Raw genomic sequence first — 18,136 nt, forward strand, 5'->3', positions numbered from 1 at the left:
CACTAGAGGGCGCAATAGCGTCAGCGTTCTGTCAACTGCCATAAAAAGAAGTGCTCAGTGTTTGCGGAAGTAAACATGGAGGCTAACGGTGGAGCTTAGCTTACACATTTGAAGTTGTTGTCCGACCGGAACATATTAACAACTTAATCCTCATATAGTCCGTCATGGTTGTTGTTTTTCTTCCCGCTTGCACGTATCAGGATGCAGAATAGTGAGATTTGTTGAGAATCAGTGACGTTCAGTTAGGATGAATGCGACCTGAATGGTAGGCCGCATTTGAATCGGATACGTATCGGATATGGGTCACATTCGTAAAAGAATCCGACCTGTGCTGTTCACACAGCCATGAAAAGATCGGATACAGGTCACATTACGTCCAAAAAATTGGAATTGGGTCACTTCAGGCTGCAGTGTGAACGCACCCCATGTTGCCCGTCACATCTTGTGCGTTGTCTTTACTTCAGGTACCCTCATGAACTTCTGTGTGTTATGAAAAGACCTTCCGTCGCCATGTTGTGGAGCCGTTACTCTCTTTGGATCCCCTTATACATCCTGTCAGTATTCATTGAAGGTGAGTAAGCTTCAGAAATCTGAATGCATGCTGTGCCTTGAAAATCATGATGTTCCCTAACATGTTTCACATGTTGTCGCCTTTCAATCAGAAACTTCATTGTTCTTCACTTTACATCACAGAGTAACACAAAGTTGTGAATATGAAGCAAAAGAAAAATGCAGAAAAACTGAGACTGAGTTAGAGGTTCCACCACCCTGAACATCTAGCCAGTTGTTTTAAAATGGTCTATTTAAAGTCCAGATTGAAATACAACTGAGAATCTGCTGCAAAACTTCAGCCAATCAAATGTTAAAAAAAACATCTTCAGCTTACTGGTTCCAGAGACTAAAACTGAAGCTGCAACCAATGATGGTTCTGCAGCAGGGGTGTCCAAACTTATTCTCCCATGGGCCAAAATCAACAAGTTGAAAGTACAAGGATACAGTACAAAGATAAAAACTATAACTTTTTAAAAGCTAACTCTACAAAAAATGTTCAGTTTTTTTTAAAAAATCTGCTCTACATTAAATTATGCAGAATTTTAATGAGTATTTTATTTTTTTTGTAGGAAAGAGGTCAATGTTGAGCCAAATTCTGAAAAGGAGTTTTCCATGTTTGTCTCACTAAAAGAAAGGCATGCAGCGTGTACATTATGTGGGACTCAATTGGAAAAAGTATATACAAAAATTAAATCTATTCTCAGTACAAGAACAGGATGTGGGTCACTGTACTCCGTCCGTCGGTCGTCGGCTCGTGGGGGTAGGAGCTCAAGTAGGGAGGCCCAGAATTCCTTCTCCCCAGCCACCTGTTCCAGCTGGTCCGGGGGAATCCCAAGCCTTTCCCAGGCCAGCCAAGAAACATAGTCTCTTCCAGCGTGTCCTGGGTCTTCCCCGGGGCCTCCTCCTGGTTGGGATGTGCCCAGAACACCTCACCAGGGAGGTGTCCAGGAGGCATCCTGAAAAGATGCCTGAGCCACCTGAACTGGCTCCTCTCGAAGTGAAGGAGCAGTGACTCTACTCCGAGTCCCTCCCGGATGACCGAGCTTCTCATCTCATCTCTAAGGGAGAGCCCACGGAGAGCCTACGGAAAAAACCATTTCGGCCACTTATATATATATATATATATATATATATATATATTTATCTGGTTTATTAAAAGATAAATATTCTGTGTTGTATCTAACTAATTTTGTCCAAATGAAATAATCACAATCTCCTTCCACCACCTTTGCTGGGGAGGCCAATCTTGAATAAAAGTCCAAGGACCCCTCGTCCGCACTTTGGACACCTCATTCTACAAAATACTGACTGGAAACAAATGTACAGCCACGCTTTCCTTTTTGTAAAGGACGTTGAAAGTTGGGTATCATTAAGGGGCATGAATGGTTTTATAAAACCTTAAATGTAAGCTACTGATCAACAACACACTAGGTGTTCTGATGTGCAAGGGAGGTGGTGAGAAACCACAGGAAATGGAATGCCAAAGAACTACAGATTTTTAAAACGGGATGTGTGTGAGAAGATCTCATTCCGGCTGTGTGTGTACGTGTTTGTGGGCTGCCAACCTGTGCAGTCAGGTGAAGCTGAGGCCAGTTCTGTTCTCCAGGTGTCATTATTTATGAGGCGCTGCCGTACCTGGAGACGTCAGCCCCCCACCTGCCCTCCCTGCTGCTGCTCTACCTGCCGCTTCTCGCTGTGGGTAAGGAAAGAAAGCAGTCCGACTGAAAACACACACACACTGCATGGGGCCTTCATTATGTTGCTTTCACTTTTCTGATATTTTATCTTCATCCCATCTCAAAGGTTCTCTGTTATAAAGATAGAAACAGCTACGTTGGGCTCTGATGGACATTAGAATCCAGTCCTGATGTTCTGAAGATTCTCCTGGATTATGTTTCAGATCAGAGATATCTCTGATGAGGTTTCCTTTGGATTCTCAGAATGACTGCAAACAGGAGCTGCAGTTGAGAGCTCTGTTGCCTAGCAACAAGAAGGTGCTGGGTTCAATTCCAGCCTGGGCTTTTTCTGCTTTGGGGTTATCATGTTCTCTCTGGGTACTCCATTTTCCTCTCTAGGGAACTGGGTCTGTGGCTACTGCTTGGCTGTTCATCTGCAGGCCACTGACTATTGGAATCAATGGTTTTTCGAAATCAGTATTTCCTAACACTGGTCCTCAAGGAATACAGACGTACTTTTTAGATGTTCCCCTGCTTCAACACACCCCTCATTTGTTGGTTGTATCACTTATGCACAAAACTTGGCTGTTATACGAGAACAATAGGGGTACAACTCAGGGTAATAGATCCGGTATGGGAGGGATTTCTGTGGTATATGTGTCTTTGCTATTGCTTTGTGTTGTTTACATAAAAATACAATTCAAAGTATTTGATCAAAAAAAAGAGTTAGAGATAAAATCCTAAGCCAGCCTTTCTAACGGCAGCTGTGTTGGTGTTTCCTGCAGGAGGCTCAGTAACAGTCTGGCAGCTGCTGAAGGAGAGGAAACACCATCTAGAGAAACGCTACAAGAGTAAGAAGAAGAAATGACTGAGTTGGATTATTCAGGGACAACGGGATGACTCTGTTTTCAAACCTTCTGATTCATCAAACAAACATTTCAGATTGCACAAAAGGAAAAAAGAAATTCCAGATTTTTGCAGCAGTTTAATAAAGACATGTTTCTGACTCAACTCATGACTAAACATAGAGCAACAGCAACAGTTTCCACTCAAGTTTTTTTCACCAAGTAGGAGATGATGTTGTGTACAAATGTCACCATGGTAACACCCCACCATGGATCTTCTGAGCTACCAGCTGTAAGCTCTGGTCCACACGGCTTTCTTCTTGAACTCGGTGGACGACTTCAGACCCAGGAGAGCAGCTGGAACCAGATCAGAACATGGATGGTCAGATGGACAGCAGAATTAACATTACAAATCACTGTTTATATCAGGAAGGTCTAACTGATGTTCATTCAGGTGATTTGTACAAGTTGCCTCCTACTACTAGCAATGAGGGGGCTCCATCTATGTGAAGTCAAATTTACTCCAAATTGGAGTTCAGAGTTGGGCTTCGTTATTAAGTCCAACTTTGAACTTTAAATCCCAGAAAAAAAATCACATAAGCTTAAAAGATAAATCACATTTTCTGTTTCTTAAAGATGTGCCTTCATCTGCTGGATATGATCATTTAAAATAAAATGTTAAAATGGCCTAAGGAAACCTGGACAAAGCTTTCAAAGATGGTAAAAAGATATTGCTGGTTGGACAAAAAGTCATGGAATGACCGCTGGGTTGGGTTTCACTACATATCGAGCATTTATTGCAATATCAAGCTAATATATTTCTGTTGTATTTTAGACAAGTTCTGAAGCTATCAAAATACTAAAGGTTAGTTCATGTGTTTCATTTTGCATTATGATTTATTTTTTTGCTATTAGGACATTTATTTAGGAAAGTTTTGAGGAGGAACTAATATTCAGGATGTTTGTTCCGCTGGGGCACCTAAGAGAGATGCACCCCTCTGGTGAGGTATGAGGAGAACAAGGGGTATATGCCACGGACTTCCGCTTTAGCACTTCTGCATTTTTATGCCACATAGAATGATTCCGGTGCGCAGGCAACAGTATGTTAACAGTGGCTCCTCGGTCGCTGCAGGACTATTAATGATGCTTATATAGCATCATAGACGTCCTGAAACGCTCCAACAACAACAAAGGATTTAAAGCTGGATGTGTCAAAACTTCACAATAACTTTGAAGGTAAGTTAATAAATCGTTTGTATTCATCATAATGCCTCATATGTCTGACGTAGCTAACAGGGACAAGCTTACAAAGGTGCTATGTAAACGTTAAGTGTTTTGATTATCTGTGCAGTGTGCAATCTACATATCTATGCTTTATAGGTAGATAAAGATATATATCTATATAAACATATAGATCTGTCTATATTGTGCCCAAGCTAAAAGTCGAAGCTGAAGTTAGCTTCCGAATGTAGCATCTAATACGAAAATAGTTAAAGGGCGATTACACTTAATTTTTCACTATCTTGAGCTTTTTTAATGTGTTGTACTTTAAAAATAACACCTAGACATTTCAAACCTAACTATATTATTCTGTAGTCACAGCTGAATAAATAGAACATTTGTGAAACCTTCTAACTGATTTGTGAAATTTGTAAAATGTCAATAATAGATTCCAGAACACATTAGATCTGAATTATTCATTTGGCATTATTATTTTAACTTTCCGTTTTCTTTTTTTTTTTAATCTTTATTGTAGTTGGACAGTTCTGCTTGATGGCTTCCTGGAGGGAGAGATTGGCCAAGCTAATGTTGCCAACAACTGTTCTCCTGCTATTTACATAAAGAAAAGCAAAAAAGTTAAGTATTTCTATCAGTTGCTCTTTTTCCGTTTTGTATACAGTATTTGTTTATACAGTATTTTTTTTATTTTTACCTCAATGCTTACCTGGTCAGTAGAGGTGGAAATGTACATCCTCTTGATTACTGACAAATGTCAGAACCACATGGAGGAGCTGGTTACATCAGATTAATCTGAATCTTTATTTCTCATTAAAATGACTTCTTGTAATTTTAAGACATTGTTGTAAAATTTAATCTTTATCCTCCTGTAACGATGACTGCATTCTTGCAATTAAAATTTCTTGTATCCTGACCGTAATGCTCCCTTATACAACTCACAGAACAGATGATTGAAATAAAGGCATTTTTTGAAAGTATTTTCTGTGATTTTATTATAGAAATTGAGAACGGGGGGAATCGCTAAAAATCAAATCTGGTATGAAAAAAAATCTTGTATCATCCAGCCTTATTCAGCATATTAAATTATATGACTAAACATATTACTTAATATTCACATTTCTTTGCTGGTATAACCTAAATGTGTTGCATTTTAACATCTCACTTGAATTCCTGATCTACATGCAAATACTTGATATAACGTAAACACTGAGAAAAGGGAAAAACGTTTGTGAAATGTAGAGTATTACAAATGAGATTAAATTTTATTGTAGGTACAAACAGGATAGCAAAATGAACAGTGAATATATAATATACTTCCTAGCAGCTAATCAGACATCAGACTTGTTTGTCTTTACTGGTGATGAAAACTCGTCACTCTGGAGGAGAGGAAGACAGGCTCAGCACCGTCCAGGATGACTGCAGTGTCAGGGTAACCAACAAAGTCTGGAGGTAGATTTTTGCATATCTGGTGCTCCGGTTTCCAGATCATAGTTTAACCAAGTAAATAAAAAGTTAGCCCACGTTGTGATGATCCGGCAGACCGTCAGATGGACGCCGTCAGCTGGTCCAGGTGCTTGGATCCAGTGGAAAGGTAATTGGCACAGAGGCTCAATCATAGCTCAGAAACACATCATGAGGTGTTGTGATGCAAACCTGAAAAATTAAAAAAAATAATAAGTGTCCATATTTAGCTGCACAACGTAATCAAAACTAATAAATCCTCAGCTCTTTTTGAGAGTTTTGCTTGAAAATAAATTGACAATATCTCAGGAAATTAAATGTGTAAGTGAAATAGTTCTGGTGTCACAAAGAAACTGCAAAACAAATGTTTCAGAGTTGTAACAACACTGAAGTAGTATTAAGAGTGAACTTGAATACTCTTTTGAAAGTGTGCAGCTGAAATTAATTTAAACTACTAGCAGGCAAAGCACAGTGTTCGCCTAATATCTGTACCAACAGTAATACAAAAAATGATGCATATAAGAGGCATCAGTTTATAAAAGTCAAGGCAAACCTAAATTTACCATTTTAAAAACAAAATGCAGTCATAACCTCATTTTCTAAGCAGGATCTCAGAGGGGGGAAAAAAGAGAAATTACGTTGTGTAAGGCAAGAATAAATTATAGCAGCCAAGTGGAAAAATTCACTCCAACATGGATTGAAACAGCAAAGTCATATTTTCCGGATTCGGGAAATACGTGATTTGTACCATTTGTTCTGTGGGTTTTTTATATGAGTCGGTGCCACTTAAACGGCTGTAAAGCGAAGGTTTTGGACCTTAATCTGACTGACTAGAGCGTTGCTGCCCTCGGCTGTTCTTAAATTACCGTGCTTGGTTTCGCTACTACTGCATGTTAAATTTATTTTATATAATACATTTAACAACAAAATAAAAAAAAGCTAAGGAGTTGCCTAAAAATAATTTCATACTCTGTATAACACAAACGCAAACATCAACACACGTATTGACTTACCTTGTGCCGAATCGCTGCCTCTGTTCTCAGCCTGTTCCCGTTGCAGTGGATTTCCTCCTGCATTATTTTCCTCCAACAAATTATTCCAGTGAACGAACCACGTACAGCTCCCTTTTAACCCCCCTCTTCCCATTTCTGACGCTGGATCTTCAATATCCTCAAGCTTTGAAATGGCAAGCAGCTACAAACCGGGTGTTAGCTGTAGTGGCTAAGTTTTGGCTACAGTCCGCTGTCGCCTTGATATCAGCAGGAAAATGAAAAAACTAAGCACTGGATGGTACCGGCTAATTACTGGACACAACAGCACACCAAAAAATTCGATTGTTGTACCAGTAGCTCACAGATATTTTAAGTTTTGCGTCTTTTTCATGGTACAGATCTTGCAGCTTTGGGTAAAAACAATGGGAGCAAGCAGGACCCGGAGCCAATCTATGTGGCATAAATTCAAACGGAAATACGTCACCACCTCTCGTGGCATATACCCCAGTGTCAGCAGAAAAGGCCAATTAAGTAAAACAGTGTAATGAATACTGAAGATTAGTCATAAGGACTTCTTTTCAACCTCTAAAGAAGGGCAAGGTATGTTTATATGTTATATAAACATTAAAGCTGACTACCAGTAAAAATAACTATATTGACACCAAGAGCTGGAAGTGATAGAGTAGGAAGTTCACATTAGAAAAAGAAAGGAAGAGACCAAGCAGATATCACACCTGATCTGATCATCGGAATCTTAACCTATATTATCGTCATCACAAGATTTTCTAACATTGTGTAATTTAAAAAGGAAAAGTCCAATAGAGTATAAACTTACACATTTAGTATTTCTAAATTTAAAAATAATTTGTTTGCAACTCAAAGCCTTTTCTTTTAGAATGACTCTTCTGTTTGGGTTATGTCTGTTTACTTTCACTCACTTTTAGGAACAAATGTGAGTGCATCAGGGAGAATAAACGGATTAACTGTACAGAAGCAGCTGCAGAAAGACCTGAGCCGTAAACAGATGAAGAAATGAAACATGCTGCACCTCTGGCTGTGCTGATGGTGATGGCTGACAGATTCTCTTCAGGACCTTCTGTTATGCTGAGGAGCCAGTCGATAAACTGAAACACACACACATGGTTGTCATGTTGGACCTATAACCTTAAAGCCAGCAGTAAGTCACCTAGCCTTTCACCTCTCACCTTGTGTGTCTGGCTGCTCCATGGCTCTTTGCCTAGCAGCAGCGGCAGGCTGTGTGACACTCCCAGCATGCACTGTGGCAGAGCAAGCTCGCTGAGTGTAAGTGACCCATACAAACCATGCTCTAGCGCTGGAGGCTTGGAGTCTGGTTGCCATGGGAACCATTGGGGCCTGATGCCAAAGAGAAGGGGCATGAAGTGGTCACCCCAGGAGATGACAGCAGCAGCAAAGAGCTGGAACAAGAAGTCGGTGGCCTGCAGATAAACAGCCAAACAGTAGCCACATGTTTTTAGCCACTAAAATACCATCCACACTATACATTTTCACAAAATAGTAATCATTAATAATTTGAATATATTTAACAAATATAAATCTGAAATGTGTGGCATGCATCATAATCCAGTCTCCTGAGTCAATACTGCCTCTACTGATTTTGCACAACTTTCTCCCTTCTTTATATCAAATCTTGGTGGGTATAACAAGACTCAGTGGAAAACAGTAGGCAAGTATGTGGATGTCCTATTCTGGTCACCATGCAACAAAAGGGACCACAGAATTTGAAAATTAAAAACCATAGAAACTAGAGGTGTGCCGATCGATCAGCCACCGATCATAATTGGCCGATTTCCGTGAAAAAGTGTATGATTGGTGATTGCTGATCACGGTCTCTTGTTGCCGATCACACAAACCGATCACCTGCATCTCATTTCGCAGCTTGCCTGTGCAGCTGGTCTCCTCTTTCCTTCACACTGCGCAAACGTGCAGCAACAAATACTAAGCGATGTGTAACCAGGGTTGAAAGTAGTTGTAAATTCTTGGGGGTACTATGACCAAAAAAAAATAAAAAAAATTGCTACAAAATAAAGCTGTATTTCCTCCCTCAGCCCACTGGCTGCAATGTTGACACCTTGAGATGCCATGAGACCTAAATTCTGAACATCATGGCATGGAGTGCATCCCAAGTTTTCCATGTCTGACATATAACCATTCATTTTAGCTTTTAAACTGGTTCTATTGATCCTGTGTCCAGACAGAGGGATAATCAGTAGCCTAGCATCTTGACCTGTTTGTTCTGAAGATCCTGCAGCTTCCACTTCTCTTCCTAACATGACGCCTCCTCATCCTGAATCTCATACTGACAGGAGAAACCACAGAGCTCTGTTAGGTTAAAGCTCATCTTCTGAAGTTGGGATATTTTTCCTCCAAAAGGTTCCAGAGGAATCACCTCTGTTACGGAGTGAAGGTTTCTTCAAACAAGACGGAGGCTCGTATGTCTTTTACTGAACCTTTCTGTTCAGTTTTTATTGAACAGGAAAACGGAGACAGCTGATAACGGCAACAGCTGTTCGTAACCTAGCAACCCAAATGTCAACAAAAGCAAGATAGTGACAAAACAGAACCAGATCCTGTTAAGCATTCTTCAAAATAAAAAACTTCCTCTATTCAAATAAATTTCACTTCACCTTTGTAATTATATACTATCATGTTCAATTCAATTAATAATAATAATCATGTAAATTATGCTTAACATATAATTGTAAATCAGTCACTCATCATACAAAATATACTGAACAACATAAGTGTAAAAAAGTCCAGATGTTGGACTGGATTTTATTTCACTGCCATTTGTGAATGTTAGATCCTCGTTTTCAACAGTGGAGCTATAAAGGTTGAAAAAGGTTATTATTTTGGAGAAAATCTCATCAACATCGATATTTCCACTAAATAAGAGCCAAAAAAAAAAAGTTTGATAAAGGAAAAGCCTCTCAGACTCTGAGTCCGACAGAACCAAACTATTTTTTATATATTAGACAATTCATTTAATTTCACACAATTATCGCGGTAGAAGCCATTTGTTTGTTAAATACTTAATTAAACTTATTTACCGTTTTATGTTTGTTGTGAATAATGTATACTAACAGACTAACGAGATAATTAGTCCAAGTTTGTCGTTTATTGAACGTTAAGAAACTACAGCGGCTGTGATGCACCAAGACAAAGATAAAACAACCTGAACAGGTGATCAACTCTAAACCACTCGCACCTGTTTTACTCTCACCACCAATGGTCTCGCTAAGACACCATAGCGAGACCATTACAAAGTGAATCATTGAAAATAAAAGAAAGCGCTCATTAAAACGGAATTAGGTTTTAATAGGGTATTGAAATTTGAGAATGTTGTTGAACAGTTAAATAGCATTGAAGGGAAATGCTATTTAACAGTTTTTTAAATAATACTGGGATCATTATGAGAATTTGAGGTATAGATATTAGGATCCAGTAGATGGCAGTAGTGCAACAATAATGAATGTAAGCTGCTGTTGAAATCTAAAGAAGAAGAAGGTGCCCATTTTCATTTAGCACATGCTAGTAGCAACACGAAGGATCAGCACTTTTCTGTTACAGTTACCGTACGGAAACTACCGTAATCAGTTCAGTTAAATCTAAACTTGGCAACATTTTCTTTTTCAACCGTAATAAATGTGATATTCAATTGACCTGTTATAACTCAGATTTTGGATGTCCACCCCCCTCTGCTGCTGCTGCATCGTTGTGGAAAACCTGGAGATATCTGCGGCTTATATGTGTATGTTTACTGGTTTAAAAAAAAAAACTTTGGGGTTGTGGCTTATGGTCCGGTGCGGCTCATAGTTAGGAAAGTACGGACTATAATCCTTCCTTGATTTCTTCTGTGAAGAACCCAGAGAGGGTTATTTGATTGTGCTTTCTGGAAAACAATATATTTTTATATTTAGGCACTCCTGCAATCGTCACACTTTTTCTGTTACAAACTGACTCCGGCCCCCCACCAGAGAAGGGAAAAGTTATGAGGCCCTCACATGAAAAAGTTTGGGGACCACTGTTTTAGGGGTACGCAGTACCCTGCCGTACCCCCTTACTTTCACCCCTGTGTGTAACTATAACGCACTGAGTAATTGGGGACCTTTGCGTGTTGGGGCGGAAAATTGAAGCATGTGGGGTGAAGCAGGTCAAAATGCATCAACACGACGAATCTAATACGGCATAAAAACAATGCCATGCCATACTTGACGGAGTTTGGCTACATCAAGGCTCACTGCAGTTAAAAAAAGACATATGGAGCGATCAGATAGCAGGTAAAGCAGCGCACAGCTACAAACACTCACCCGGATTAGCATAACGGTCAGAAAGCTAAACAAATAATAAGCAAAATTATTTAAGTCTTCGAGCTGCGATGTATGACGCTGGTTCTGTTCTCGCTGTTGAACCGCTGCTACGCGCTACAGGTAGTAATATTTCACAGACGGTGCGCCGCTTCTGCTCCACCTGGTAGTGACTCTCACACCGAACCTCTGCTTAAAGCTGCAGCATCTAACTTAAAAAACATAAATTTTACACACGTATTAACACTTTCGCTGTTCTAACATGAGACAAATAATCTCTGAAAAAATAATCCATCTCCTCTGCCTCCTCTCTGTTCTGCATAATTACTCCGCTCAGTCAGAAACAGCCAATCAGAACTAGCAGTAATCAGCTAGCCACCATGCTATCAGGAAGTTTTCATGCAGTAACTCAGGATTGTTTCTTGTAATGGATCCTGTATTTGCCTTTGAATGTTAAGTTTTAAACTTTATTTTTTTTGCAATCTTGAGAGGTTTTATTTTGACATTTTGCATTACTTAGCCTCTTCAGAGCCTTCATATGTTTTCAGTCTGTTAAAGATGGTATTACCGATAGCAGTACAATTTGCACAATGCCTGTTTTGTGTTTTTCTTGGAAAAAGTTATTAAAAACAAGTTTTTGTCGGGGGCGCTCGATGGCGTGCTTCGCGTGGGCTCCCACTCAAACTTCTTCTGTTTATGGTTCTTTGCTAAATGTCCTTGCTGTCCGGAGCATTTGGTCTGTTCGGACTCGACCCCTGAGTAATTCTTGCCTGGAAGAGTAGAAAAATGGCGACAAACTTGAGGAAAGGAAAACATTTTAGCTCTGCGGCTGCTAGGTCCGATACCGCCTCGGAGCAGACTACAGCTAAAGCCGGAAGCTCAGCACCTCCTTCTCCCTCCCGCGGCGAGGCGGACGCACTCTCCTTCAAGTCTGACATAGTTGCCGCTATAAAAACCGGTATTTCAGCTGTGATTAAATCCGAAATAAAAGAGGCTTAGGCTGAAGAATTCACTTTTATTAAAGGAGAGCTACAAGCGGTGAGAGCGGAAGTGGCTAACGGCACAATACTACTTCGTGCCGACCTGGACCACGTGAAACAGAGCGTCAAAGAGGTAGAAGACGGCTTGTCAACATGGTCCGATGAGGTTGTTACTCTATGCACCACCGTGATGGAACTGAAAGAAGAAGTTGATGGGCTCAAAAAGAAGTGTGACGATGCGGAAGGGCGCATGAGAAGGTGCAACGTGCGGATCGTTGGGGTTCCCGAGACGCCAGAATCCAGCTCCACTGCAGCAGTGGCTAAGCTGCTAGCGGAGGTGCTACAGATGGATAAAGCGCCACTGATCGACCGAGCCCATCGCACTGGAGATGGGAGCAGGTCAGGTGATAAGCCGCGGGTTATTGTCGCTAAGCTGCACTATTATCAAGAATGTGTGGAAATATTACGTCGGGCCCGGAGCCGTGGCCCTCTTCGCTTTAAAGAGGCACCGATCATCATCACATCTGATAATACAGCGGCTGAGGAGTTCCTGGATGCCAATAAAGCAATGGATTACGTTAAAAAGAAAATCTTCTCAGTTTTGCCCAGCGAGGACCGGTGTTAACCGCAGGTCCAATCCCCATTGAGCCATTATGCTCGTCAGGTTGTACGGAACCTCTTAACATTAGGTCCCGCGCTATATCTTGATTTAATTTTAGACTTTATTCCGAGGGACAACATTCTTCTTTTTTGTTCTATGTATGAGAGTTTGTAGGGGGAGTGTCCAGATCTTGGTTAGTGATATATTCATTTTATTAATGCAGCAAGGAGCATAAACAGCAATAATACTTTAAAGTAAGGAAACCTTTTTTATTTTGGTTACCGTTATTTAGCTATGGCGGGAGCCCAGGCAGGGAGTTAAGTTCCCCAGTATAAGCACAAATTTGTGGATTTTTTGGTTTGGTGGGTTCTCCGTCTTTATCCAGGAGAGGGGTGGGACTATACCGGATCTATCTGTTTTGAGAATGTCTTTTGTCAGGTTATCTTTTTGTGATGGTTTGTGGATACTGTACTACAGTCTAATTGACCTTACATGAGCAGTCCTAATACTAACAGGTTCACCAACAGTCACCCAGTTAACTGTGTGAGTTGGAATGTGAAATCCCTTAATGGTCCAGTGAAATTTAGGAAAGTTATGACACATTTAAGACAGCTTAATGCTAATATTACTTTCTTGCAGGAGACCCATTTGCATAAAGCAGACAGTGTAAATCTAAGCAGGCGATGGTCTGGTCAGGTGTTGCAGTCTAACTTCCAATCTAAATCAAGAGGGGTAGCCATCTTGGTTGGTAAACAGGTGCAATTCACGGCATCCAGTGTTAAAACGGACGTTGCTGGACGCTATGTAATAGTGGTGGGAAAACTGTATGCACTTCCAGTTATTTTAGTCTCTGTATATGCTCCTAATTGGGATGATCAAACATTTTTTAATACGCTTTTTTCAAATTTACCTAATATTTCAACACACAATCTCATAATTGGGGGAGATGTGAACTGTGTGCTATCCTCTCTTGATCATAGTACAGTGGGAAGGACCTCTCTCTCTAAATCTGCCCAGTCAATTAATTCATTTCTTAACATTTACGGAGTGGTCGATGTGTGGCGTTTTCGAAATCCGACCATAAGACGGTATTCGTTCTTCTCCCATGTTCATAAGAGTTATTCGCGGATTGACTATTTTCTCCTCGATAAACGGATTCTACCTTTAGTGAGAGAATGTGATTATGGAGCGATAGTCATTTCTGACCATAGTCCGCTTATAATGAAACTGAATGTTCCTGTTACGCAATTGGTCTATCGTCCTTGGCGACTTAATCCCATACTTTTATCTGACGAAGACTTTGTCGATATGCTTGCTTCCGAAATTAAGTTTTTTATTGATGTTAATCGGACTCCTGGGATGCCACTCAGCACTGTTTGGGAGTCATTAAAGGCTTACCTGAGAGGTCAAATCATTTCTTACTGTGCAAATAAAAAGAAGAAAGGCATCGAACGGCTAAAATTGCTAACATATCAGATTCTACAATTGGACAGGGAATGCTGCCATACTTTTACACAGGATTCACTTAAGAAACGTATATTACTCCAAACAGAGTTTAACATCTTATCTACCCTACAGGCCGAATATTTAATATCCAAATCTAGGTATGGCTACTATGAGCATGGTGAGAGGGCTGGACGCCTTCTTGCACAGCAGCTACGGCAGCGCTCAGCTAAACAGGATATCTCAGCAATAAATGATGAGCATGGTGTAAAATGTTGTGAGAATGCAGGAATTAGTCTATGTTTCAGCAAATTTTACCAATCTCTGTATACTTCTGAAGCCTCACTTAACCCAACTGAACTGGATGACTTTTTTAAAGATATTAAAATCCCTTCACTAAGTTCTGACCTAATTAAAAGAGTTGGAAAGAGATTTTTCTTCAGCTGAGATAAACTCTGCAATTAATAACATGCAAAATGGAAAATCTCCAGGACGAGATGGTTTCCCGGCAGAATTCTTTAAGAAATTTTCGGATTTACTTTCTCCCCTGTTATTAGTTTTTGAGGAATCCTTGGCCACACAATTATTGCCGCTGTCTATGCGTCAGGCTGTAATTTTGTTGCTTTTGAAGAAGGATAAAGATCCCTTGAGCTGCAGTTCATATCGCCCAATATCGCTTTTAAACACTGATGTAAAAATTCTTACAAAGATGTTGGCAAAACGAGTCGAACAGATTATCCCCACAATTGTTTCACCTGACCAGACTGGTTTTATTAAAAATCGTCAATCCTTCTTTAATATCAGGCGGCTGTTTAATGTGTTGTATACTTCTGCTCCACCCGATCATAATTGTAATGAAATTTTAATCCCTCTGGACGCTGAGAAAGCGTTTGACCGGGTGGAGTGGAACTATCTCTTTAAGACCTTGGAGATGTTTAATTTCGGTCCTAAATTTGTTTCATGGGTGAAGCCGATTTATACCTTGCCAATGGCTACAGTACGCACTAACAGTAATCTATCCAGTTATTTTGAACTAAAGCGTGGTACGAGGCAGGGGTGTCCACTCTCGCCACTCTTATTTGCAATCGCGATTGAACCACTTGCAGTGGCTTTGCAAAATTAAAGGAATCAATCGGTTTGGCACTGAACATAAAGTTTCCTTATATGCTGATGATACACTTTTTTCATTTCAGATCCCTTATCTAGTATTCCTGAGTTACTTATTTTACTTCAAAAGTTTGGAAACATATCTGGCTATAAGGTTAACCTTCAAAAAAGTGAATTGATGCCTGTGACCCCAATGGAAGAGCAGCATATGGGTCCAGCTCCTTTCAAAATTAGCCCTGCCAAATTTAAATACCTCTGTATTTGGATTACTCACAATCACAAAGATCTCTATACAGCAAATTATCTGCCTCTCCTGGTGAACCTTAGGAAGGACATCGCTACATGGGCATCCCTGCCTCTATCTCTGGGGGGTAGAATCAATGTGATCAAAATGGTAATACTGCCCAAATTACTTTATCTATTTCAGAGCATGCCGGTGTTCCTCACCAGGACTTTCTTTACAAATTTAAATAGTGAGTTGTCGTCATTTATTTGGAATAAAAAGCACCCACGGATGGGCAGTAAGATGCTACAGCTACACCCCATGGTCTTGGTGGCTTGTCACTTCCCAACTTCTTATATTACTACTGGGCAGCTAACATTAGAGCCTTATTGTACTGGTTGAGAGAGGACAATCCTGCTCCTACTTGGGTGACTTTAGTTACGGCTAGCTCTCTCTCTGCTATACTTTGCTCCCAGTTACCGTTTAATCAACCAATCTCAATTTATACTTCTAATCCGGTGGTGACTCACACAATAAAAATCTGGAATCAGTGTAGGAGGTTGTTTAAAAGTACGGAATTATTACTATCTGCTCCAGTATCAAATAATCACATGTTTGCTCCTTCACTAATGGACTCTGCTTTCAATGCTTGGAGTTTAAAGGGAATAACTTCTCTAAATGATCTTTATATAGACAATAAGTTTGCCTCATTCGAACAGCTAACCCAGAAATTTGACATCCACAAGTCACAGTTTTTCAGGTATTTACAACTGAGACATTTTGTAATGTCAAGCTCTGGGTGTTTTCCTCTACGTCCCCCAACTCCTCTTGTAGATGAGATCTTGATGTGCAAGTCTGTAACAAAACGTTCTATGAGTAAAGTTTATTCGTTACTCAGTTCATTTAATGACACCAATTTAGATTCTTTGAGGGGCAGGTGGGAGTTGGACTTGGAGGAATCCATATCAGACAGTTTGGCAAAAAATTATTCAAAATATCTATTCGTCCTCAATATGTCTGAGACATGTTATAGTTCAATTCAAGGTAGTACATCGTCTACACTGGTCTAAGGACAGATTGTGCAAACTCAAAAGGAACTTGGATCTGACGTGTGATCGTTGTAAACAATCTCCAGCCACACTTTTACACACATTCTGGTCGTGTCCAAAGTTACATGGATACTGGCAAGGCATCTTTGACATCTTTTCAGGAATATTTGGACAAACTGTTCATCCATCACCACTCATCTCTCTCTTTGGGGTGGCTCCAGCGGAGGCCTCCTTCAGCAAACATCAGAGAACTGTGTTGGCTTTCTGCTCTCTTCTAGCTAGAAGACTCATTCTTCTTCGATGGAAGGATCCACATTCTCCAGTATATGGACACTGGCTAAGAGAGGTTATGTCTTACATTCATTTTGGAGAGGATCAGGTATACTTTTAGGGGATCTGTAAACAAATTCTTTGACATCTGGCAGTCATTTATATCTTACGTAGAAAAAATTTCGGCAGATAACTGTGTAATGGTCAAATATTGCCTCTTTGTACACAAACCTGTGCTTTGTATCGACTGATGTATGAATACAAGGTGGATTCATGTTGGGGTAGGAGATACGGTATAGGAGGGGAGGGGTGGGAAGGATTTCTGTTGTGTGTGTCTTTGTCAGTTTTTTGTTTGTAATTTATGTAAAAAAATAATAAAAAGACCTTGATTTAAAAAAACAAAAAAAAACAAGTTTTTGTCTAAATTAAGGTGAATTCATGGTTCCTTTTTCCACATAATGTAACCGGTAGTGTTTATGATTAAAAAAATAATAATTATGTGATCGGTATCGGTGATCGGCCCTCATGGGTGATCGGAATCGGCAGGAAAAAACCTGATCGGCACATCTCTAATAGAAACCCATCTACTGTACCGATAATCTAAAAAAAAAGTTTAAACAATTGACATGCTTAAGCCTCAAGGTAAATTAAGTTGCAGAATATTAAAAGATTTTGCTTTAAAATGGCGTCTGATATCTGAAGAGAAGCTCTAAAAGGTTTTTGGTTTATGTTTAATAAGAAGTTGAGTCATTCCTGTGAGTTAGTTGGAGAACAGGACCTGCGCAACACATGCTGAGTCATCAATGACATGCAGCAATATGACTTGCATGCGGAAAAGCAGCACCGACCGGATGTGTGGTGCGGCAAGGGGAGGTGCAGCGCCGGAATGGACCGGACCTGACTGGACCCTACCTTCTTAGTGTCTCCAGATCTGATGGAAGTCGCTCCATAGCCGATGTTCCGGATGTGTCCCATCAGCTCCAGCAGCCACTCCATGCGCTTGGAGACACCTGCAGGGAGAAGCAGGGATGCTCAACACGCAGACTTAGACAGTAGAGCCGCCGTTACCAGCAGAGCTGCACTCTGACCTGTACTGGTGCCAGCAGTCAGCCGGCACTGGTAAAAGGCCTGCAAGAGGATCCAGCCCAGTCTGCAGCTCGACCAACCACAGAGCACACCGGTGATGACATCATTGAGGCTGAGCAGCGGAAGTCTGCCCTGAGAAGTGAGGAATGCCAGGACGAAGCAGGCTTTTTCCACCTGAGCCTGAGATTCACACAAACGCTCAGCTTTACTCACAGAGCAATTGCCGTCACTTCCTGACACCAGACTGACTTCTGACCCCACACTGA

General features: G+C 40.5%; 2 protein-coding genes across 7 annotated transcripts in view; one reads left to right on the top strand and one right to left on the bottom strand.

Annotated features, from left to right (window-relative positions):
* hacd4 (3-hydroxyacyl-CoA dehydratase 4) overlaps positions 1–3,760 on the top strand; it is a 35,341-nt gene extending 31,581 nt beyond the window's left edge. For 2 of the 4 annotated variants that reach the window (XM_081599409.1, XM_081599408.1), the window contains exons 6-8: positions 465–571; positions 2,159–2,251; positions 3,014–3,239. In XM_081599409.1, coding sequence (XP_081455535.1) covers positions 465–571; positions 2,159–2,251; positions 3,014–3,096 — 283 coding nt within the window. In that variant the 3' untranslated portion in view covers positions 3,097–3,239. Of the gene's footprint in view, positions 1–464; positions 572–1,121; positions 1,652–2,158; positions 2,252–3,013 lie in introns of those variants that run through there. The other 2 variants (XM_008434905.3, XM_081599410.1) reach the window with 2 other exon arrangements.
* The window catches only part of focad (focadhesin), an 87,022-nt gene continuing 72,079 nt past the window's right edge, over positions 3,194–18,136 (bottom strand). For all 3 annotated transcript variants that reach the window (XM_008434902.3, XM_008434901.3, XM_081599401.1), the window contains exons 40-44: positions 17,873–18,050; positions 17,697–17,794; positions 7,971–8,222; positions 7,814–7,889; positions 3,194–3,430 (exon numbers count right to left, since the gene is read on the bottom strand). In XM_008434902.3, coding sequence (XP_008433124.2) covers positions 3,357–3,430; positions 7,814–7,889; positions 7,971–8,222; positions 17,697–17,794; positions 17,873–18,050 — 678 coding nt within the window. In that variant the 3' untranslated portion in view covers positions 3,194–3,356. The remainder of the gene's footprint in view (positions 3,431–7,813; positions 7,890–7,970; positions 8,223–17,696; positions 17,795–17,872; positions 18,051–18,136) is intronic.

Source organism: Poecilia reticulata, chromosome 18 (assembly GCF_904066995.2).
Source record: "Poecilia reticulata chromosome 18, P_reticulata-male-v2, whole genome shotgun sequence".
Taxonomy (NCBI): domain Eukaryota; kingdom Metazoa; phylum Chordata; class Actinopteri; order Cyprinodontiformes; family Poeciliidae; genus Poecilia; species Poecilia reticulata.